General features: G+C 45.8%; 1 protein-coding gene across 1 annotated transcript in view; it reads right to left on the bottom strand.

Moving 5' to 3' along the window:
* The window catches only part of SETD6 (SET domain containing 6, protein lysine methyltransferase), a 667868-nt gene that overhangs the window by 603223 nt on the left and 39604 nt on the right, over window positions 1-25041 (bottom strand). The window contains exon 3 of the mRNA XM_069654594.1: window positions 7538-7682. Within this exon, the coding sequence (XP_069510695.1) occupies window positions 7538-7682 (145 nt within the window). The remainder of the gene's footprint in view (window positions 1-7537; window positions 7683-25041) is intronic.

Here is a 25041-nt window from a genome sequence, read left to right as displayed (position 1 = left end):
TAATATGGAAACCACATACCTTAGCTTTGTTAAAAAAAAAACATCTAACAGAAAATTTCCAAGAAAAATCTCCCACTACCCAAACTGACTATACCAAAGCCAAAGTGATAACCGGAGAACATTCAACCACAGGACCACCTCTATACAAATATAAATATTCCTGGGATATAGATAAAATGTAATCTTAAGAATTACAAACTAGCCATCAGGAAACTCAGTGTTCACCTATAATGCCGAACGACGCACTTTACGAACTAAATTTTGCAACATCAAACAGATTGTAGCGAAGAAAAAGCAGAAGTACGCAGAAAACATCTTTTCGGCGATCATAAACAAGTCAACATCCCATTTATGGAAATGTATTAACGATGTTACTCTGTCCACATCTGCATCCCTGGTTCTCTCAAAGCTGGATTACTGTAACAGCCTCTACCTTAATCTGCCTGCCTCCACTCTCCGCCCTCTGCAACTCATACAGAACAGAACTGCGAGACTTGTCCCTGGCCTCAAGCCCAGGGACCGTATCTCTCGAGGACTGAAATCTCTACACTGGCTCCCAGTAGCTGCGAGGATAAAGTTCAAAACCCTCTGCATTGTCCACAAGGCCTTCTGGGGCCTTGGTCCTATATACCTTCAACTCTCTCTTCCCAAATATTTTCCTTCCCGAGCCCTTCGCTCATCCGCCTCCAACTCCCTCAGGGTCAGCCGCTTCTCGAAGCAACGAGCTGGGGGTAGATCTCTCTCCGCGGCAGGGGCCTCCCTCTGGAACAGCCTTCCTGCCTCCCTGAAACTTGAGGAGAACCATCTCAGGTTCCGGAAGCACCTAAAACCTTCCTCTTTGCCTCTGCTTTCTCTCTCCCTCTCCCCTGCTGAACAGCCAATTATTCCTCACTGATACTCCACTGATTCTGCAACTGGACCACTCTTAACGGCCTCGGTCCTGGGCCCAGCCACTCTCCACTTGCACTGATGCCCTGGAACCCCTCTGCACTGCGGGACTGTCTCTGTATCCCTACAGCCCCCCCCTTTTCCAGCACTTGTTCTGCACTTACCTTGCACTTGCCACCAGCTGGCCCCATTTATTTATTACTTTACGCCACTTACCTTTACTGCACTTCTCCCCTTCCCCTTGCACTTGCACTTGCACTTTTCCCCCTCCCCCACCCCCACCCTTGCACTTGCGCGATCTGAATGACACCTGGCCTAGTAGGATCGTTGTCTGTTTCCCCTTGTTTCCTCCCCTCCCTGCCTCGTCGCGCCTTGAAACACCTGTGTATAGGCGCGTTACAAATGCCATATCATATCCACGCTTCTCAACATTATTGATGAAGACACGTGGACAAAGCATCATCTAACTATTCTTATTCAATCCCAGCAGATACACTGAGTCAGCTCTTGCCATACAGGGAATTAGATAATCTTTTCTTTGATAAGCTAGATATTCTCATCATTATCAAGAAATCGAAAGAGCTCCTGGCCTGGCCAACATATTGAACTTTATTATCAAGAAACATCCACAAGAATGGCCAGATATCCTAGAACTCATATTTCGGGAAATCCTTAGCGCAGGTCAGATATTACAATCATGGAAACAGTCAATCATACCAATATTCAAAAAAGGAGACAGATACAATCTGTTAAGCTATAGGCCAATAGCCTGAATGGATGTACCTGGAAAAATCTTCTATCGTGTTATACTCCGCGGTTTCAAATTATGGTTGAAGAACAAATTAACAGGTCAATCAGGTTTTACACAAGGAGTAGGCACTCCCTTAAACTTAACGATTTTGGCAATGCTCAAAAGACAAGCAATAACCAAAAAAAAAAGAAAAACACAATATATGTAGCGCTAGTTGATTTTAAACAAGCATTTGACACAGTATCTAAGTGCCAACCGTATTTATTGTTTTTAATACGACAATTTTATACTGACACTACAATTGGCCTGCTATCCAAAGAAATAAACAGCTCTACAAGTCTAAAACAAGGGTGCACCTTTGCGTCGATTTTATTGAATTTTTTATATAAATTACATCTCCAAGGCCTTTAACTCCGTTAGATCTTTCCCACCAAAACTAGGACGATATGAAATAGGATGGCTACTATATGCGGACGATCTAGTGATTATCGATCAAATGCCAATAGGATTACAAAGAAAATTGATTTCTCTTCACCTATACGCCATTGCTAATGAAACTTGTGATCAACACTTCCAAATCTAATACTGTGGTTCTTCCTCATTATGCGTCAAAACAAGTTAACCATTTTAAATGGTTTTTAGCACAAACTCCAATAATTCAACTAACTCAATATAAATATTTAGGAGTACATTTAAACAATCATCCTTCAGATCTCCCATACAAAGCAGAAATAAAAATGAGAATTAAGGCATTAGCAACACAAGGCAAGGCGACACACAACACATTTGGTAGAATTTTTATCATTCCAGCAATCTCATTTTATCTACAGAAAGTAACCTCTGTCATAATCTATGTAGCCCACACAAAACTCTCTGGTAATACCCAAATTGGGACACTATTGAGGGACTCTACTGGAGACAAGTCCTATCTTTAGCAACTAATGTCCCAATTGCGACAAATAGATTCGAATTGGGCCTCATCACACGAAGCTCAGATTCTATGGCAATCTATAGCCGCCTATAGAAAATGTCTAATTGGCCCTACTGATTGAGCTACACTACTCCCTATTTTCAAAGCCTCCCTTGAACACGAAACAGAAGGGCCTTTAACATGTGTGGAAGACGTCCTGCCTCACAACGCTTAAAGAAGCAGATATATCAATTGATCTTCTACTTCAATTCCCTGAAAAAGCAAAATTGAAATTGTATTTATGTGATTGGCGAGTTACATGGGAAAAATGTATCAATTATGTTATATTTAAACAAGGAGCCATTCAACAAAAAGCTCTACATGTAATTACTTCATATTTAAATCATTACCCTGAAATAAAACTAGCCATTTCAATACTTTGCTGAAGATTAAATCTATGGCCTAGATCTAACTTGCCGATTTTGCAAATTGCCAACCACGAAAGAGACCCCATACCATCTAATCGCAGAATGTACGGCTTTAATGCAATACAGAACTCAAACCTACTCCAAATTCCTTGGCGAGTTTCAAATTTTAACTAAAGAGAGTTTATGGCTCCACATCTTTAATGCATCAAGAGTCTCTCTAAACATAGCAACAATGAACTTCTTATCGGCACTCAATCTTACTAACAACGAAAGTCACCAATAGACTTGACCACTAGAGAAATATTGGTTGAACACAATTTTATGCTAAATTTTAATCGTGATTTTACAATACTTTTAAACTAGGTTTGATCTATGATCTTATATAATGTACTCATTGTGATTCTACACATGTATTAAGTAAGCAACTGAAATTCTCCACATTACTAGCAAATCTAAGCATATTCAAGAACTTATATTCATGGATATAAACAGTACATAGCACACAAATATAGAAAGTGCACATTATAAAATGTTAAAGCGAATTGTAATTCCTTAATATGGTTAATCGAGCGATATTGTAAATGTGACAGAGCATGTGCTTTCCTACAAGGTTAAGTCGCAAGACCAAATGTCGAATGAAGCCACATGTGCATCCAATGGACTCAAACAGCGTAAGGGACACACCTTACCCAAACATATTTCCAAGCACCATGCAGCCCATGGCAGTTGCCAACTAGGATATCCAGGGACTCCTACTATAGATGGGTCTACATAGGATAGCACACCAGCAGCAACAACGGAAGCCACCAGGGCCAAAGGAGGCACCTAGACCCAGAGCCAGACCATTGCCCTGGACACAGACAGATGCACATTATCGCCTTAACCGCCAAACATTTGCAGATGAGCTCACCCTTATCCAGTCGGACATGGAGAATACATCAACATACAAGCAGTCATACTACCACTTCTGCTAGTATGAGCACTGCACTTCTGTGCCACAGGAACATATCAGTACACCATCGGCATACTACACATCATGTCACAAACAACATTATACAAAGTGCTTGGACGAGTGCTGGATGCACTACTGAACCATGTGCATCTCTGCCCAGCACCCGTGCAGAGTTCCAAGCCATGAAGGGCAGAGGTTATGCCGTTTACCTAATGTAATAGCAGCTGTGAACTGCATGCAGGTGACACCCCAAAATCAGAGCATGTGTTTCGAAATTGGAGACCATACCCTTCTCTGAATGTGCAATGTACATGCGACGCAGACCTCACTGACCCACTGCTGCGCCCGTTTCCCAGGATCAAGTCATGACGCCATGGTTCTATGAAGCAGCAGCCTTCCAGCACACATGGAGACCCACAAAGGACAGCACACTTGGATACTAGGCATGTATCCACAAAGGTGAACGTGGAAGTGAAGCAGGGGCGCTCAATGATGCACATGTAGCACAAAGTGTCCTGGACCATGATGCATATGGCTTCTCAAACAGCCCACGCCATTCTCCCTGCACACTAAAGCAGCTGGGCTGAAAGGACCACAAGTCCCAAAATGCATAGGACACCATAACTGAAAAAGCATTTGTGTGGTAGAGTGCCTCATCCACTACCCCTCAATGATTTCAGGCTCAGGTGGCCACTCATGGTAGCAGAAAGGAAAGCACCCCACCATACCCTGTAGCACACAAAAGTCAGGAGACATACAAAACGCCAAGCAAATATACATAAAATACACTGCAATGGCCAAGAAAAAGGTAGCACAGGCCACAACATGCAATGTCAACATTGGGATGTGGCAGGATGATTGGGGAATCCATAATATAGGGGTACATACATACGCTGCAGTGCAGGATGGGGACAAGTTATTGTGCATTATCAAATGCACCCCAATGGCACTATAGTGTACTCAAATAACCGCATGGAAGTGAAAAGCATGCACAACTTAGTTAATGGTTGCACTTCCCTGTTCTGACTATTTGAAAGTAAATGCCATTCCACTTGCAGGTGACTCTGGCTACCCACAACTTCCATGGCTCATGACACCAATAAGGAACCCTGGGATGCCACAAAGTACCTGCAACGAGGCCCACAAAAAGACCAGGATATGCATAGATGCACCTTTGGACTTTTGAAAGGTATATTCCGGTGCCTCCACTGGACTTAAGGGGCCCTTTGTACAGTCCAGAGAAGGATGGGAAGATAGTGCATGTGAGTGACGCTGCATAACATCTGCATCAGATGGAATGTACTATTGCCTGCGGAGGACATGGCACAGGAAGACTCAGAAGAGGGTGGAAGGGAATTCAGGGTGCTAGATTGATGGGCTTTATTGAAAATCGGCACCGGTTTTATTTCTATATACAGATAGAGTGAGGATGTGTTAGGTGCAGTTTTAAGGCAGGCAGATGGGGGTGGGCAAAAAGAGTTCACAGTGGCTTTTGCATCAACTACACAAAGGCACTGAGAAGAGCTACTTTGAGGTAAAGAGAGGCTTTGGCACGTTTGTGAGGAGTGAGCAAGTTTAGCACATTTGTGGGGTAGATTTTTAAATGAGTAGTGATCACAAGCCATTGGTCTCCATTTTCAACTGAACGGGGTTAGATGGTGTGAGGAGAACTGTGAAAAGGATAAAGAGCATTCAAGAGATTGGAATTTTAAGTTGTACACACCAGTGGAAAGAATAATATGGTTGCTGATGCCCCCTCAAGGAATGCAATGTTGCAGGCGAGTATTGGAGTCGAGTGGAGAGAAAATGGATGTCAGGGTTCGAAATTGAGGGGAGCTGGGAGCCATTTACCTCCTGCTTGTAGCCTAGAAGAGCCTGGTTAGCTTGACACCAACCGCGACCAGGAGCTACTTTTGGCTCCCCAGGGCAACTGATGCCGAAGAAACACAACTATGTGAACGTAACTGTGTGTTTGGGACAATCTAGAAGTAAACATCAAGACACGTCTTTATGGACATTTAAAGCACAAGGAGCCATAAATAATGGACAAAATGATATGTTTCCATCTTAAGTTGAAGATAGAGTTGTGGAACGCTATGTACTAGCTCCTTGTTACTGGTTAATGCTGGCTAGCCAGGATCTGCTATTAGCTCCTGCTTATCCAACCTTAATTTCAAGCCCTGGGATGCAAGACATTTTTGAAGTTAGGAATCCTTCAAAGGGTATAAGAGTGAAGGATGAATTGGGTTTACACGATAAATTGTAGGAGAGAGGACACAGTTTAGCGGTGCTGGAAGGAATGAGGGAGGGAGTCACTGATCTTTGAAAACCAAAGGCTTAAGTAGACAGACCTTTGGTGGCATGGTATGGATGCAGATATTTAAGAGAGTGAAAGGTGGGGTGGGAGGGAGAGTAGGAGAGAAAATGGCAGACGAGGGTGATGCTCTCACTGGTAGATGGTTACCTTGAGAAATACATGCCCACAATTTAAGGATCGTTACTTCTTATGTTAAGTTATATAATAGCAACCAGTGTTCTCTTATGAAATGTAGTTATATTCACTGTAGCAGGCTGTTCTGGCACAAAAGCAGCAGTTTTCCACAATATAGTGGGGTGAGGCTCTACAAGAGACTTAAGAATAAGGAAGACTGGTGGTCAGTTTTTGCCAGGGTCATCAGGCATTACCTTACTTGAATAAACAGTTTGATGAATTCAACCACGCATACGACCTCCATTAACTACAGGATACCATGCATGTAAAACAAAAAACACAATGACTTATTAACATCTCCGAGACCATCTCAATATTGCAACATTTCACGATGGAAGATCGCAGTGTGTATCCACTAACATCCACATTATCCTTTCCTACCTTATGTCACACTGCCAAGTTAATATCATGGCCTAAGCAAACTGGATTACTACAACAGCCTCCTTCTCAGGGTCCAGCCCCTCACAAGAAACTGATCTACATTGCCAATCGTTAGTCACAAACAGTACAGCTTATTTTCGTCAACAGGGGTTGTACACATTGTTTTACTTGAATGTCATGTAAGTTGATTGGTCCTAGAAGGCCACTAGCTCACCCAAATCATGTTCCTCTAGATACCGGACCAGTGCCCATGCACAGATTTATTACTGACCTTTTTACTCCCAGCATCCCTTCAAAACAATTTCCACCTTGCCCACACAAACGTTCCCACAAACACCATCTCCTCCACAATAGAACTCCACATAACATCCTCTGATAATCAGCCTCCAGAGTGCCAAAACTTTACTGAGAAGAAATACTGTTGAACCATATGACATTTATCTGAGGACACTCAACTGAAGGATGCTTTCAGCGAGAGGACAGAGCACACTTGGTAAACAAACTGACAAAGCAAGCATTAGTGCTTTAGTGTGACTAACAGGATGAGGTCAACGACCAAATTATCTATGCTTTATAACATTTAGTACCATTTACTCTGCTCCCATGCTCGATCAAACTGGTTTCATAACTGCAAACTACATCACTTTCAGCTTCAACCTAAGCCCAAGTAACAGGGATTGTGCACAGATCCACTTGTCTGGAAAGAGGATAATATGTAGAATTTGGGTGAAAGTACCTTTCTGAAGAACAGAGGAGATGGAAGTCGTGTACTGGGAGAGGAGAGCCGACCTGGGGACTAGAAAGAGAAGTTCACCAGCTGAGAGATTTCCTTGGGCTAACATACCATAATCCGACACAGTGCCCTCCCGGCAGATGCAAACCTGAAAAGAGGGAAATGTTAGAATTAAGGAGATGCATCACATACTTAAGAAACCCATTTCCCCCCTGTGGCCATTAATGGTCCATTCGTCTATAAATGGTCAATGTCCCAGTCTACAACCTACGCTGCACCTCGAAGGTTTCCCTAAATCTCTGGTACTCCCCATAACCATTTTTGCATTGCTTTAAGAATTTTATGTAATATGGTAAGAACTTTACACATTCAATATTTTAGACATACACATACATAAAAAACCATCCATAGAAATCCAGGATCAATCGCAACATATAACAACTCCATACTAAAACAAATATGCATACATTGCATTTATCAAATTAATGAGTAAATAAAAGGCTGCATATAAAAAAAATAAAAAAAAAAAAACAGATCCAAATTGTGCATTCAATTGGCCATTTCATTCATCAATATATCGAATCTGAGCCAAATTTGCAGTTACTAAAAGCCAAACTCTATAGTGCAAGGTATTACTTTGAGTGCATACAATACCGTCGAAATGACATATCTTTCAGTGAATCAAGATTTTGTACGTATCCACAAAGATATTTCATGTAAATTGAGGCTAGGTTCGGGCATTCATGCCTCACAGATACTAAGGTGCTAATATATACACTACAGTATCTCCATTCCCTGAGGCACTTTTTTTTATTAAACAACTTTATTTTTGGATCCAAGGCATACAGGTTATCAAGACATAAAACTTTCAGTTATTAACAAAGTTCAAAACCTTTATGTTTGTTCGTTTGAGATTCCCTTTACCTTCAAGGGTTTCAAGTTTCCCCCTGACCCCAGTCCCACAACCCCCGTCCACATGCCCCTCCCCCCAGCTTTAACCACAATTTTGCGATACAGAGTTCAACAGATGCGAGTTCTTTCGCTAAAGATTGAGTCCAATTCTTCTTACGTTTAGTGGGGCTCAAATGACATGTGTGTTCTAAAGGAGACGAGGTTTGACGTATTGGGCTTCTCTGCCCTGCACCAGTTTGTGGAAGGGGTTCCAGACAGTCAAGAATTTTAGGTATTTTCCGGTGCTGCGTGCGCATAACTTCTCCATGGCCATTACGCCCCAAACCTTGACCCACCACCATGCTGATGTCAGGCCCGCTTCGTTTTTCTAATTTTGTGCTAGGGTAATTCTCGCCGCTGATAACAGGTGACTGATGAGGGTGGCTTTCGCTCCTGACATTGCATATATTCCCTCTATGGGGACCCCTAAGAGAATTGTTTTTGGGGACATCGGTAGCTCAACTCCAGAGATGTATTTTATGTGACCTAGTATTTCTTTCCCGCAAGCTACGCTTTAGGGAAATGTCCACCACTTGTGAAACAGGTTGTCCACCACTTGTGAAACAGGTCGCCCCTCTCACCGCAGTTCCTCCAGCAGTTTGGTGAGTAAGTCTTTGTGATCGTATGTATGCGGTTTGGGGACATATACCATCTAAGGCACAGTTTGTAAGCTGATTCCTTAATCGTGGTGCATCTGGAAGTTCCATGTGCTCGTGTCCATACTTTGCTCCATTCCTCCTCCGTTAGCTTCTCTTGTAAGTCTCTTTCCCAATTCACTTTATATGGGAGGCAGTCTGTCAGTTGAGCGTCGGAGAGCAGTCAGAGTCTGGTAGCCCCCCTTTGCGGTCTCACCCTCCTCCAGTGCCTTATTTGTGTGCATCTGTAGCGCTCCTTTTCCCCTATGTTGAATTTCTGCTGACAGTCTGAAGAGTAATGGGGAACCAACTTTGTACATGTCCCTCAGGGTCAGGGTCTCGGCATCCGGCCATCCCGCCCAGTACTTTCTCTGGAGACTCTGGTGTGAAGTCTGGGTTGTGCATCAGCGGCGTGTATGGGCCCAGGCCACGCGGGATGCGTTTCCTTTTCCGGGCTTTGTCCCAGCTTTGCAGCAACCATTTTGTCGATTTCAGAAGCACGCTGTTACGCTCACCTGGTTACCACAGGGGCGTCGATCGAACCCAGACAGCAGCGGCCTCTACCAACGTGAAGCGTAGGGCAAAGATGGCTGTCTGGATGGACCCGCCTAGTCTCGTGTGCTTGACTCATAGGAATATTCTCCTGTGGATGGAGAAAGGGATTTAGTCCCGTGGATTTGAGGTCAGACCCCTCCCCACTGCTCCCGCTCTCCCCGCTGGCCACCTCCGATATTCCCACATAGTGTCCTCACCTTATGTTTTTAATGAATGAGCTCTCCATCCTGCATGGCTTGCAGGGGCGCGTAGATACCAGTTACTTCACTGGTTTGAGGTATTGGAGTTCTGGAAGATTATTGACTCCGGAGTTTACCAAGTTTAAATAGTTCAAAATGTCCAATGCTCACTCTTGCATCCCTTGGTGATTTTGCGGCAACAAATACTGCCTGGAGGTTGCTGGTGGCGTTCAGGTAAGAGTCTGCATTACCCAACACTATCCGGTAAAGTTGCCTGAGTTCAACGTGTTGTTTTGTCCTCCCTTCATAGATGCGGCGTAAGAAGATGCGGCGTATTGAAGGTTAATGCCTCCGGTGGTAAATCAGGTAAGCCTTGTGGTAAAATGATTGTCTTTGTAGTCTCTCTAGGCTCACCTCGCTATTCCTTTGTCTTTTTTCCCCAGGTGTTGAAGATCACCGAAGAAAATGATGGAGGCAGCGCCGAGTCTAAGATGCTGTGGACTGGGGAGAATGGAGCGGCGCTGCAGCTGCGAAGCGACGCGTGTCGAAGTAATGTCCCTTCAGGCTCGGAATGGTGCAAGATCCTGAATCAGGTAAGGAATGAGATTAATGTCCGTAACCTAACCTCTTCTCCTATTTTCCCCTTTCTTCTAGGAGCTCCGGATGCGAGGCGGGCGTGGCAGAAGACTGGATGCAGGTTCGCAGGCACGGTGAGCGTTACGCTGCAGAATAACGCGAAGCATGTGTTGTAGATCGGGCATGGTTTAAATAGCCTCAAAAGTAGTCCCCGGTAAGAAGTCTCTAGAACCACACCAGAGTAAAAAAATAGTCCTTGAAGAAAAATAGTCCCTTCCAGGTCTCACATTGGCCTGGATGCATGTGCAGCATGGTCTGCCTGAGGTAAGTGATGACTATGAGCCTGGCGCCTTAGGCAATAAGGCGCCAGGACTGAACCCAGATAGCCCCTAGCCCGGGCTTCTGAGATTTTACTAAATGTCTGGATGCCCGCTTCCGGGGCGGATGGGCTTGGTCCAGATGCCCGGGGGTAGGCATCATGACACGCCCTCTCTCTCGATTTTCCTCTTTCAGGCTCAGCAACGCAATTAGGGAAGTGGACGAGGCCGACTGTTCAATTCTGCACTATCCTTTGTGATTCTCAGGTCTTGCCCACCTCAATATTGATGCCAAATGTGCTGCTAAGATATACCTGTCCATTTCTGGAACTCCCAGGCCACCCAGGAGCGGGGGACACATTAAGATTTGTTTTTGGATCCTGGGGTTTTTACCTTGCCATATAAATTTCAGTATTGCGTTTTGTAACTCTCTGATCTTGGCTGGAGGTATGGGCACTGGAACTGATCCTATCACGTAGAGAAGACGGGGGAGGATAGTCATTTTTACTGCTGTGATGCAGGCAAACCACGACAGTTCCCGAGAATCCCATCTGAGCATATCGTCTTGTAGCTGTTTCTATAGAGGGGTTATGTCTGCCCGATATAGCTTGTTTGGTTCTCTGGTGAGATGCATCCCCAGATATTCCAGTGTTTCCCCCACCCAGATCACTGGGAATTCCCTCTCCAGCGTCTCGATCACTTCCCCTCCTTGCTGTGATATTCATAGCTTTTGATTTAAGGAAGTTTAAGGAGAATCCCGAAACCTGCACAAATTCCTCCAGCTGTGCCATTGCTCTGGGCATCGTGTCTTCTGGCCTTGACCGTTAATCGTGAAACTTGTCGATGGATTTTGGTAATTGGCAAGCACCATCTTGGTTAACTCCGGGCCGCAACCGAAGCGTTTCAAGATCAGTTTCAGGTATCGCCAGTCCATGATATCAAATGCCCGGGTAGCATCCAGGGCAGCCACTACAAACGCTTGTTCTGCCTTTAAGACCAGTGCTATCCTTACGTTGTCCTGTGTGCCTGTCCGTGATAAACCCCGTCTGGTCGTCATGTATTATGTTTGGAAGGATTTTCATCAGGCGAGTGGCAAGGATCTTCACATAGATTTTTACGTCTGTGTTCAGCAACGCTATAGGACGATAGCTCACACAGCTGTGGGGATCCTTTCCTGGCTTCAAGGGAGGTATGGTTATGGGCCTCCCCATATCGGGCATAACCCTCCTCTCTTCTCCGTTTGAATTATATAGCCTTGTCAGTTACGGGAGTAACTGTGAGTATGGAAAGTCTTGTAGTAACCGTTGCTGAGGCCAACTGGACCTTGGGCCTTATTTGCCGTCAGTGCTGAACTGGCATAGTTGACCTCTTGTGCCGAGATCGGGCCCCCGAGACTGGTTCTGTCTTGTTCTGCGATCTGGGCCCAGGGGATAGAGCCGATATATGAGAGTTGTCCTCCTGGATCAAGGTTCTCACTACTTAGGAGTTCCTCATGGAAACGCTTCATTATTTCTATTTTGTCCAGTTCCGCTGTGTGCGGTTTTCTGTGCTTGTCATTCAGTTGTGCTATGTAATTCCGGGCTTTTCATTTTCTCAATTTTGCGGCGAGGAATATAGCCACCTTATCCCCATGGATGTAATCGGATTGTTTTGTGCATAGCACTGTCTGGGCAATCCGGTCCGCAATATGGTTCTCCAGTTGGGCTCCGATTTTCCGGAGCGCTCTTAGGGACTTTGAGCGGCTGGATTTGTGTTTGGTTTCAACGTCCTTCACCTCCTTTTCCAGCTGGTGCGTCACCAATGTCCTTTCCCTGTAATACGCACGCCGCTGCCTGTGACAAATTCTCCCCTGATCATCGCCTTCCCCGCATCCTACATGACCCCCCCAGCCTGTTTCTTCATTGTCATTTTCTTTAAAATAATTGTTGATGGAGGCATCCATGTGAGGCCTGAGTGCTATGTCCTTCAGGAGAATTTCATTTAACCTCCAGGGCGGTTTTCCGTTGCGCCCCTCGAGCCCCCCCCCACCCAGTCTACTCCCACCAACACCGGAGCATGGTCCGAGTGATTTTTCACTCCTATTTCTACCTCCGTTATTTGCTGGATTAATGTCGCGGAGACTAGGATCATATCTATTCTGGAGTATCCAAGGTGAGCGGCCGAATAGTGGGTGTACTCTGTTGGTCCCCTGAAAGAATCGCCAAGTTTCAATGGCTCAATTCTCTGAAGAAGCGACCCAGTGCCCATTTTTCTGATCGGCTATTGTGGGAGGGAGTGTTTTGTCCAACGGTGCATCCATAACACAATTACAGTCCCCACCTATAATCAGTTTGCCCAGTAGGTCTATTATAAACACATCCTGACGCTGGTTAGGGGCATAGATGGCCAGGATTGTGTATATTCTACCCTTTATCAAGCCCGAGGTATCATCCCTCTCTCTCTGCAGAGTTGTGATTGTTTGAAGTCCAGAGCCCTCCCTATTAGTATGGCTACCCCTTCCCCCCCCCCCCCAGTAGATGCAAAGTATTGCTGCAGAAAGGATCGATGGGCCATTCTCTTCTCATCTTTAGGGAGGAGGTGCGTCTCATGTAGAATCCCTATCGCTGTCTGCATTGCTTTCAGCCTATCAGGATAACCCGATGTTTTATAGGCGAGTTCAATCCCTGTACGTTCAGAGTAATTATCTTAGACTCAGCCATTACTGAGTAGAGGAAGTTTGCTCGCTCTTTTAATGAAGTTGTGGGGCACTATGGTGCCTCCCTCACCTATCTCGTTTATCTCCTCCCGATTTCTTCTTAAACCATATGACGCCCCTTCGCCACCCGCTCCTATTCCATGCTGCCCCTCTCAGACTCTGGATCGCTTAATTATACATTGAACCCAGGATTCCCTATTCCCTCCTCTCCCCCCCTTCCATCCCTCCCCCCTGTGCTCCCCACGACTCAGATCCCGAAGGACCCCCCCCGACCCCCTAACGATCTGGGGTGTTGGGTTGTTGTGTGACACGTAGGTTCCGAGTGACCATTTTGGGCCATGACTCAGAGTGGATTCCAAGGCGTGGATGCGCCCGCTACTGCCCAGGCTAGCCGTTAAGTCATGTGTTTGGGTTGGATGCAACTATACGCCTCTCTTCAGGGATTGTGGCATGGATTAAGGCCATCTTCGTTGAGTTTCTTGCCGTGATTGGGTGCCTTGCGGACCCGACAATTTTGGTTCTTTCCTGGATCCGTTTCTTCCGTGTTGTGGACCATTCCCAGGCGTTGGTCCCTGTAGGTAGAGTGCTTCGTGCCGGATCTGCGTCCTGGCTGTTTTTATCCTCCTCCAGATTCAGCAAGGTCAGGCCCTCGTCACAGGTGCTGATCCTCCTCGCTTTGCCTTCCCAAGTGAACATTAGGCCAAACGGATATGACCAACTGCAAGATACCTGTCTCTCTCAAAGAGCTTTCGTGACTGGTCTCGCCTCTTGTGGAGGGTTGTGAGCGCCAGATCTTGGAATAGATGAATCGGGTGGCCGTTGATCGTCAGGTCGGTTGTAGTCCTGGCTGCTCGTAAAATACTCTCTTTCATAAGGTATCAGAAGAGGGCTACCAGCACCTCCCTGGGCCTTGCGCCTGGGTCTGATTTTCTGGGCCCCACGCGGTGTCTATCGAATCCAATTTATTCAGGCAGTGTGTCATGCAGCATATTGCTAAACATCTGTTGCAGAGTGTCTTTGAGTTCCCCCTCCAGGACCGTCTCAGGAAGGGCTTTGACTCGGATGTTTGACCGACGGGACCTATTTTCGAGGTCCTCAGCTTACAGCTCGAGGTTGTTTGTGGCTGCCGCTATTTGGTCAAGTATTTGGCTGGTCTGTTTGGTTTCTTCTGTGAGGTTGGAGAGGCCATTTTCTACTCTATCTACCCGGTCTCCCAGTTCGTTCACCTCTTTGCGGACCTCTTGCAGGGAGGCTGTTGGGTCTTCCTTGAGCTGTCCAATTTGGGCCTTGAATGCATTTGTCATTCTCATTTCCATACCCTTCAGGTAGTTCAGCAGTTCCTCTTTGTCTGTATTCATTGCGTCTCAGGTTGGGATAGAGTCTGGTTCGGTTTGGTCCAGCAATGACTGTGGCTGCGCTGGATCCCGTAGCTGCTTCTGGTTCCAGCACTTAGCGAGTTGGTTCTGCTTTTTAGGTGACCCCTTCTCTCTTGGGGGTGCGCTCTTGGTTCTGGCTCCTGGCATCTGGGCTGTCCATTCGCCTTTCCCACTCCGAAGTGTCGCTTCCCGGGGGCTCCCCAACGCTGGGTCCTCAGGCTTCTTCGCGGTCAGTGCTCCTGATCTGGATCCCCCTGACCAGCTGTGAGGTTCCAACTTTTGCTTCCTCCTGTACTGTCTGTTGCCTCTGACCGGGATCCCTGGGTTCTGGGAGCCGAACCGCTCTTGTTTGGTGACCTAAGCCACCAGATGGCTCACTTTGGGAGGCACTGGCTTCCGGCTTAGTGTCAGGGATTGAGTAAGCAACAAAAGCTTTAGAGTCTCAACACTTCAGTTTTTGGCACCCCGGGGAAGCTTCTACTTCACCCTTCAAAGGTCTGGTCTCCTTGGTGTGTAAGAGGGCATTCAGGAGCAAGCGTGCACCTTTTGCAGTTGACCCCAATGGTACTAGGCCCGTGTGATTAGCTGGGTGATATTGGTGGGAACTTCTGTGCTCAGTGGAGCTCTGTGGGCCCTGTGATCCACACGTTTCTCTTCCCAGCATCTGACCACAGGATCATAGGGCTTCTGCAGGGATAGCTGGGGGCTCACTGCCCTGGGTAGGGGAGCAATCGTGGGAACTCCTCACACCCCCTCACCTCCTTACTCACTATTCGTATTAGGGGTAGTCCCGGCGGGACTGTCGGCCTCAGCGCTGCGCTCCTGCGCTATGGGGAGAGTATTCCACTGCAGATGGGCTTCCAACGGCTCTGCAAAGGTCAGGGAGGCGCATCGCCCTCACTCTTCCCAGGCCGCCTTCGCCTCCGAGGTCCACCGGCCACCTTTCAGTGTACGGGGCTGTGTGCTAACTCCTTCACCGGGCGCACCCCTCCGGGGGCGTGCCCTGCTGTTGGCCCATTGGCTGGGCCTCTGTTATACAGGTCCGGCAGGGATCGCCTCTGCAGGGGCTACGTTCGTTACGGGATGCCCTCCGAGTCCTCTCCTCACCGGCATAGCTTCCCGCCACCAGCCGGCGGCTGGTACCTGGGTCAGGGCTACGTCATCCTCCGCTCTTCGTCCTCTTTCCTCAAGCGGTAGGGCTGGACTGCCCCTGCGGCTCTCCGGGTCTACCTGCAGTGCGGTCCCTTGGCCACTGTCCGCTGCACAGTACCCCTAGCAGGGGGAGCTGGGCTCACTTCTCCCACCCACGATCCGGCTTCCGACGCTTGGTTGGGATCGCGGCTGCTCGCTCCGCAGGGCCTCCAGTGCCCGCATGTCCTCACATCTCCTGCTCTTCCACTGCGGGCTGCTGGGGCACTCGGGCTTGAGTGAGGGGTCTAATTATCACACACTTGAGCTGCTACGGAGCTGGATTTTCGGATTTATAGTAGTCTTATTTGGGTGCTTTTGGCTCCTTTCTTCATTAGCCGGTCCGGAGCACTTTGGGATGCACGACCTCTTCAGCTGGCGGTCATCTTGGAATCCCTCGCCAAGGCATTCTTAATGCAGATCCCATCACAAACATGACAGGAAGACTATTAATAAGCAGGAGTAATAGGAACCAACGTAAATTCCTGGAAGCAGTGCTCCAGATAAGATTTTGAAATTAGAGTATTGCACTCCCTATTTTTTAAAGTTGGGAGTAAAATGAATATTTAGTGAGTAAAAAGTAAGTCTCATTCCCAATGGGAGCATTTTATTAGCAAGTAAAATTTGTTCCAACTGTAAGATAGAAATGTTTTGTAATGAAAATTTCTTTGCACAAAGTATTCCTGCATAAAAAGATATTGTTTTACCTCTTCAAATCAGGCAGTTATAATAGAAGAGTTTCTTACTGTGGCACTATGTTTTCAACTAGTCCAAACATATTCATGGAGCTGTGTGGATGAAAGCAGGCAACATGCGTCTTTTCCTATTTTTGTTAGGGGGTATTTTTACTCCCGGATTTTATTTTTTGGAAGTATTTGCCTATTTTTAGGGAGTAAAAGTGGCTGATACACCCCTTATCTGTAGTGCTGCCTGGAAGGACGTAAATTCCCAGAAGGACGTACAATCAGATGGGGTTGTGGTTTCTTATAATCATAACATATCAGATTAGGCTCCTAATCTTACGTCGGAAGTGGCCGCTCTAGCGTTTTTTTTTCAGCTTCTTTCGCTTGTGCAGTTCGGCTCAACATAGTTGTGTCAGGTGCTTTCCTCTAAAGGCCATATTGGCTGTGGTTGTGAGGCTGCTTTGGAGCCTTGCAGCCCGCAGTCCGAAGCCTTGTGCCTGGAATGGGAAGCCGCGTGTGCCACAGAGTGGGTCTGTTGCCAGAGCTTCTAGGTCTTCAGTGACTCCAGCAGCACAGCAGTGAGTGAGGAACTCTCACGCCTCGATATTTGGAAGTTCAGGTCGCACATAAAGCCCGGAACATTTGCCTCAGCAGTTCTTGCGTTGTAGAGCCATAGTGCTTCGCCATATGAAGAACGGATTGCTCAGTGTTGGTACGAGTGTGGCTAGCGCTTTTCGGAGGCTAAAAAACGTCAGCGATTCTATAGTGGGAAAAGGGCGCGGTGGGCAAACAGTGTTTTTTGTATTTGGGGTTTGAGGTACGGAGCCAATGATGAGAACTCAACAAAATATTTTTTCTGCGGTGAGACCAAGGCCCTGATTCATGGAATTATTTGTGTGTAAAACGGGGATTCACGTGCCATTCTGACCGCAAATCCCTTTAGACGAATGGAGATTTGCGGGCAGAATGGCACAGAAATCCCTGTTTTAGATGCAAATAATTCCATGAATCGGGGACCAACTCTGTCAAAAGTGTTCATGTCTACTCAAGCCTGACTGTTTCCAGATTTCTACAGCAACTCACCACTTGCATGTGCTTTTTGGACTTGCTCTTGTGCTTGGGAATGTCAGCACTGGAAACCGTTCCTTTAGCTCTGTACATTAGCCTCACAATAGGAAGTTTGGGAGCGTGAGCGCTAGTCATTAGCTAGTCATTAGCTCATAGCCCTTTTTCTTTTTTCCTCTGCACGCTGTTTGCCATAAACACGCTTGGTTTGGGAGTGTGAGCGTTGACCTTTACCTCATAGCCCTTCCACCCTTTGCACGCACTTTATTAAAACATAGGCGGTTTGGGAGTGCGAGCGCAAGAGTTCCACATCTTATCTTGACTGCCTTAATTTTTGGTGTAATATTACAGAAACTTTTGACTTGATGTTCCTGTCCTCCCTCTTTCAGTTCTAACACTTACAATCTCACCACGTCTGCTAAAAGTGGGAGTAGGCGAATACCATCATGTGTGAATTAGGAAGTGGGAAAAACAATGATGAATCTGAATGACAAAATCCAATACATTTTGCATGCAGACATGTTGGCAGCCATACATTAGCCTCTCCCCATTCTTCCAGAGGTGGTCCATGGCAACCTAGAACCATGGTCTAACTCTGGCTCCAAGATGACTGAACATGTTGATGCTCTGGAAGCTGCACCCTGCTTTGTTAAACAGAAACCGCCACCCTGACTAACACAAGCAAACAATCTGAGATCTTTTTTTCCCCCTCAATAAAAGTCTGGACACAACTCGGCGGCTTTAACATTACCATCTTCACTACTTTCTTTACCGATATCTCAGGGAATTTCACAAATCCCAATAGGGAAAGTGCTCGTCACGGGTGACAATGTGGACTCTGGAGGTTAGCTTCGTTGACACTCCTCCAGCCTTAACACCACGTCGGGTACGGATTCCTTTTTTTGATTCTCTCCCTGTGTCAGTTCAACCAAGACGACTCAACAACCCCAGGAACGAATTTCAGATGGAATAATATTCCATCTCATCAAACTTTACTTCAGATGAATCAAGTTTTATGCATTCTGGTCTCTCTTTATGGAGGCCTTAAGACAGACATTAAAACCAACTATGGCCTTGAAATCGCTTTGTTCGAATTCGATCATATAAAATTACACATTGCGACCAAGTTGTTTCGCTTCCAACAGAAATCTTGTCCATTGACAGCAGATGTTGAGCAAGTGCCTAATGCGGATAACGTAAGGTGGGGAAATGTGGTTAAGGATGTTAGCTTCTCGGAAGATGTCTGAATTTGGGGAAACCTCGAGTGAATGGTTGTGTTATGGAAAAACCTCCCATCCAAACGCATAGAGAAAAACCACATGCCACTCTGGCATTGAGTAGATAACCTCCTTATGAGGCAATAGCGATCTACAGACTCCATGTCTAATGAAGAGGTGATCCGCATAACACCAACGCACCATCCAATTATTAATATCGACTGATACCGAGGCTTCCTGTTCCGTTACACGTTTTCTCCCTAGCCATTATAACTACCAACATACATGAGAAAACAATCTAATGCAAAAACAAATCAGTAACAGCAGGAAACTAAGAATATGCCTTCTAAAACAAAATCGTCCATCAAGACAATATTTCTTCCTTCTTTGATCAGCCCATTGCAAAAGATGCCTTGTCAAAACCTGATCCATCTACAATTAAGACAACATCCACATGACATTACCTGAAATTAACACAGTATCCCATCAATATTGGACAGAAGAAAACTTGCTTTATGAGGGATGGCCATACTGACAATGTGAACATAGTTATAAACATGGCACAGCCAGCTCCTGCTCGGTTTGGAGTGGGCCAAGCATGGGGCATGCATCTCAAACTACGAGCACAGTGTTCGGTACAAAACCTGATCAGTCACTTCCCACTGTAAAGGGTGGTGAGGCTAATATAGCAGCCAAAACTAAATCTGAACTAAGTTATGTGGTTAGTCATCAAGAACTTTCTTCTTTGTTACTAGGATAGAGTGTCCCTCGCTGTTCTTCCCTAGTAAGGACAGGTGTGTCGACCGAGCCTTACACCCCAGACGAGACCTATGTCTATCTGAAACTGGATTACTAAATTGAGCGACCTTCATTACACTAACAGACAGCCCTAATAACAGGACAACCTTAAAATCACTTAAATTACAGCAGTCTGATACAGAATCTATTAATTGTTTCATGAGCAGGGCTATGGGTAAATCCCAGATGGTGAATGGTGCTTCTATTGACTCAAGTAAGAACTTAGCCATTCAAAATCCACTGGGTCCTGATCTCGTGAAAAGGCTTGAGCAGTGGTAGAAGTGTACAGAACAAAGTAGTGGACCTGTGGTCTTGGCAGGGGAGAGGGTAGGTGATAGCATAGTGCAACATGTGACAAGGTGTCGCAGCCGGGGCATTGCAATAGTCTAAGCTACTAGTAACGAAGGCCCCCATTACAACTTTACTCTTGAAATGGGACGTGAATGGACAAATCTATATAGAATGGTGAATATGGTCGTAAAAAGTAGAGGAATGGTAAACGGATATATAAAAGTAGTGGATACCTGCTCCCGACCATTCCTGCTCACTTCGATCACTGGCCGTGAGCCATATTTAAACCCAAAACAAAGAGGTCTTTTGTCTAATGAGTAACACACTTTAGAGGAACATCCATATGCAATATTATTTGGAGGTCTACTGCCTGCAAATCAGCCTGTAATACTTTAAAACAACTGTTTTACAACTACTCTCTTCAATACAGAGTCTCTCTGAAATTACATCGAATGATTTGCAAAGGCAAGACTTCACAAACCACTCCAGAGCAAGCAACTCCATTGTTTTTCTTAAATCAAAATGTGTTTGAACACATAACGTAGGAAAGGGAAAACTTATTTGGATTTGATATTTCTCAATACAAATGGTCATGTGGGAATAGCACCAAAACTTGTGACATGGGAATGGAGCCTGTTTCGAGGGCTGAAATACAACGTCTAAGAAACATGATTCATATTCTGAGCAGACAAATAAGTGGTCATGGTTATTAAATGCTTCACAGCATAAGTGAATTCCTTCTGTTCTTCACAAATCTTCTACATCACAGTTCAATTTAATTTCATGGAACACAAGAGGTCATGGCCACTTATTAACAAATGCTGAACTTGGACGTAAAGCACAAACTTTTAGTGATTGCTCTACAGGAGACTTGGTTGCTGTAACCGCTTGATCATCTTTCATATCAACTTGCATTGCGAGGAGCTCTTGGTCGCCCCTCTGGTGGCCTAAAAACAGGTGTTAATTCTTCCCCCAACATATCAATAACTGGGTCATATGAGCTGTGTTTTGGAATATTGGCAACCCATATTCAGTATAACAGGGGACTAATGAATTTCCTGATCTTAAATGTTTATTGGCATGACAAACTGGGGGATTTGGACTCCATCTCACTAGTTTCCTGTTGGATTCGTCCACCAATCTTTGAGGGTCATATAGGGCTGTTTGGATATCTAAACTCAGACTGCCTCAACCTTGAATCGCTGGGAGAGGTTGGTAGGAGAGGAGGCTGGACCGCCAACAAAAGGGGAAATGGTAGGCAGTTGTTGAATTGTTTGAGCTTGGATATTTTAAATTACTTTCTCCTCAGTTGCTGTAGCACCTACATGGACAGACTAAGTATTTTGGACTATATTTTTTGTCAACAGGTGATGTATGGACAATTCACAAGGTTTATAGTCACATCCACAAATTATAGTGATGCTGCCATGCTAGAGGCTGCGTTAGACATCAATATGGAGCATGAATATGAATCCTAATGGAACCTGTAATGAGGCAAGGATGACGCTGCGAGTCAGACATCAAGCGGTAAGTTGTTTATTAAGAATGAGAGCACAGAGAGCAGCAGCATTTCCACCACTTGTCACCAAGCTCTCTCCGAAGGCCCCTGCGTTCCAGAAGCACGTGTTTTCTGGAACACCACATTAATAAGACATAACCCATCTCCCCCCTTACGAAGGAACAACAAATTGGGGAGGGGGATAAGGGAAGTTGAGGAACAAAACAAAATGCAGCTAGTATTAGACAGCCAGCGAATAAAATTATGTTGACTCAATCACCGAGCCAATTAATGAATTAAACACAAAATATCCTTGAGCTTGGGGGGAATTTTTAAGCTATCCCACTCACACAACCCCCAGCCGACGCCGATGTTCCCTCATCCGACCTGATCAACACTACCACCCTCACCGCCCCTGGGGGAACCGACCCCGCCTCACAAAGCCAGCCAACCCTTTGACCATACTTCTTCTCCATCAACCACCACAATGCTGTTCCTCACTGCCGCAATCCTTTTACGGCCCAAGAATTTTCTCTCTAAGCATTTGAAACCATACTTGGCATTCTTGATCAAAATCCAATCACCAACCAGCCACTCACGTTCCTTAACCTTGAAATGCTCATCAAACACTTCTCTATACAGACACTGTACCTCTTCCACCATTCTAATCACCTATTCTCGTTCTAGACTCACAATGTACGCCAACCCCATCCATCCCGGACACAATTTCGTCCCCGGCTGGCGTCCTTTCAATAAGACACAAGGAGACAATTTAGTAACTGAGTGGGCTGTGATGCAGTAGCTCCATACCCTGTATTTCAAAACCGCACTCCACAACAACCGCAACCTCAGCCAACTGAATGCCACCCTTAAGAAATGTATTGGCACGTTCCGCCACCACATTTTCTCTGGGGGTGGTACAAGGCTGTGCGCATGTGTTTAATTCGAAACTTCAGCAAAAATGTCCTCATCGTTTCTGAACAGAACTGCACCCAATTATCAGTTAAAGTTTCCGTGGGAAACCCCGCACTAAAATAAATCTCCTTGAAAAATGACACCAACTCCACAGTGGTTGCCTCCCCTGCACCCTTCCACTCTATCCACTTCAAGTGTTAATCCATCAAGACAAAAATGAACTTGAAACCTTCATCCAGCCCTTGAATGGGTCCCATTATGTCCACTGCAAGCTTTTGCCAAGGCTCCTCACCTGCACAGGTCACTCTACTCTTGTCACTTGCTAAACAGCTCGTTCAATTCCTTATTCCTCTTTCTACCCCTCTATCCATTGCTGGCCACAAGTAACTCTGTCTCAGCATCCTGTTCCTGCTATTAACACCACGTTGCCATTGGTGAGCAATTTCTATCAGTTTGTCCCTGATGCCTTCAGTAGGCATCACTATGACCCCTCCTGAGCTTTCCTCCAACCAGAGGCAATTCATTCTTCACTTCATAAAAACGTTCACATTTGCTAGACAAATTAGTCTTGCTGGGCCACCCTGTCCCAGTCTCTGCCACTTTGCTAAACACTACATCATCTCTCACCGCCAGACTCCATTCTTCTTCACTCAAAGCACCCTGCTCAATACTGGCAATAATAATTTCCGCTTCCTTTCCTTCCATCTTTTCACCTTCATTACCACAATCCACCAGAAGAGGAGAAAGACAATCTGCCACCATATTCTCATTACCAGGCACGCAGCACATCTGAAAATCATAATTCTGCAACCATAATATTCATTTAGATATCCTGGGCTAACCCTTTAACCAGTTACCCCAAGCCAACATCTGTACCAAAGGTCTGATCAGTTTTTACTATAAACAGTTGGCCCCACAGGAAGAATGGCCCAAAACACTGCCAGAAATGTTCAAAATGTTCTTCAATCTTCCTTACTGCCAGGGTAAAATCATCAGGTCCTCTACCCCCCCTTCACCCTATGGTTCTGGTAAGCCATCAAATACGCTGCAGCCCTCTGGGCCCATATTATATAGGAACAAAGACTGTTTCCTGGAAGGATTAAACTTGTCCCCACCAATGGCTATGGTGTAGGTCTCAAAACATTTTCTTCCACCTTTCTCACCTTATCAGCATTGTTCCACGTTCAGCTAAGAACGGGCGTGGGACCGTATTGCTGCTGTGGACATGGTCAATTCTTGTCGTTACCCTTTCGTTTTTCCTTTTTCCTAAACATTATTTTTTCCCCCTATTTGCGCTTTATTGACAAGATCACAATAAATAGTCTTAAATCTTGGCATACACAACAGTACTATCACTTTAAAATATCCTTAGGCCTTGGAATCATTAGTAACAAACTCTGCTTTTTAACAATTCCTTCCTCTGCCACGAACTGCAGCGCATTGATGTTGTCTTGGCAACGCTTCAAACAATGCACGCCGTGAAAGGATGACGCTCACAAGCATGGTGTCCAGCATTTAGGGTCCTTTCCTCTAATATTTTCAGGCCAGCAGCATCACCTCCCATGGTTGGGCCTCCTTTCTTCTACCCTCATTCCTAATGCGGGCGTAGATTCAGGGGTGGCAGCGAATACAAATACCCTTCACCCCTCACCTCGGGTTCGGGCAGTCGGGGGAGCTGCTGCCGGTCCCTGCTGCTGCACGAAGGGGCATCTATATTCTCTTCCACCCCCTTGTGCGGTTTACATCCTCGTCGCCAGTGTAATGATGTAAGGATGATGCTGTGAGTCAGACATCAAGCGGTATGTTGTTTATTAAGAATGAGAGCGCACAGAGCAGCAGCAGCACCTCCACCACCTGCCACCGAGGCCTCTCCCAACGGCCCCCCGTGTTCAATAACCACGTGTTGTGCAACACCACATTAATAAGACATAACAGAAACCTTGGGATCTGGTGGTTAGTGGGGCCGGATACAGAATCTCTTGGAATGCGCACCTTGCAGCCTGGCTAAATTATCATCTACCACACTTACTGGGTCTCTCTACGGAGGAAGAGAAGTTCATCACCCTTGCCTCTGATGAATTTGGTACTTTTGTTACTTCATTGAGGACGACCTCCTGTGCCATAAGTTAAAGTTGATAAGATGAGTAAGTCGTCAAAACTAGGCATTATTGATCTAAATGCCCACACCTACGACGAAATGGTATTTCCAAGAAGAGGTATGAGAAAAAATATAAGATGTCTCAGATCTCAAGTGGGCCCTTCATCTGATGAGGCTCAACTGCTCATCAAAAAGATTCGCCAGTCCTACAAATATTGGACGTGAAACTCACGGACAAAAAGACTGACTCCGAAGTGATCTTCAACTGTCTAAGAAACAAGGACTAGAGCATTCTGTATGGGTTGCTTGTTTCAAAACTGTTCACTCCGTTAGAGATGACCATGAGCAAGGTACTATGCTTCTAGTAGACAACAACTTTAAGTGCCTGAAATGGAGGATTTTGGGCCCGAGATAGTAAGATAGTACATCGGGCTATTTTGCATCTTCGCTCTTCTCATGCCCCGGGTCAG

This window comes from Ambystoma mexicanum, chromosome 1p (genome assembly GCF_040938575.1).
Source record: "Ambystoma mexicanum isolate Mex_15411 chromosome 1p, UKY_AmexF1_1, whole genome shotgun sequence".
Lineage (NCBI taxonomy): Eukaryota > Metazoa > Chordata > Amphibia > Caudata > Ambystomatidae > Ambystoma > Ambystoma mexicanum.
The sequence above is the reverse complement of the archived record's forward strand: the minus strand, read 5'-3'. Positions and strand labels throughout refer to the sequence as shown.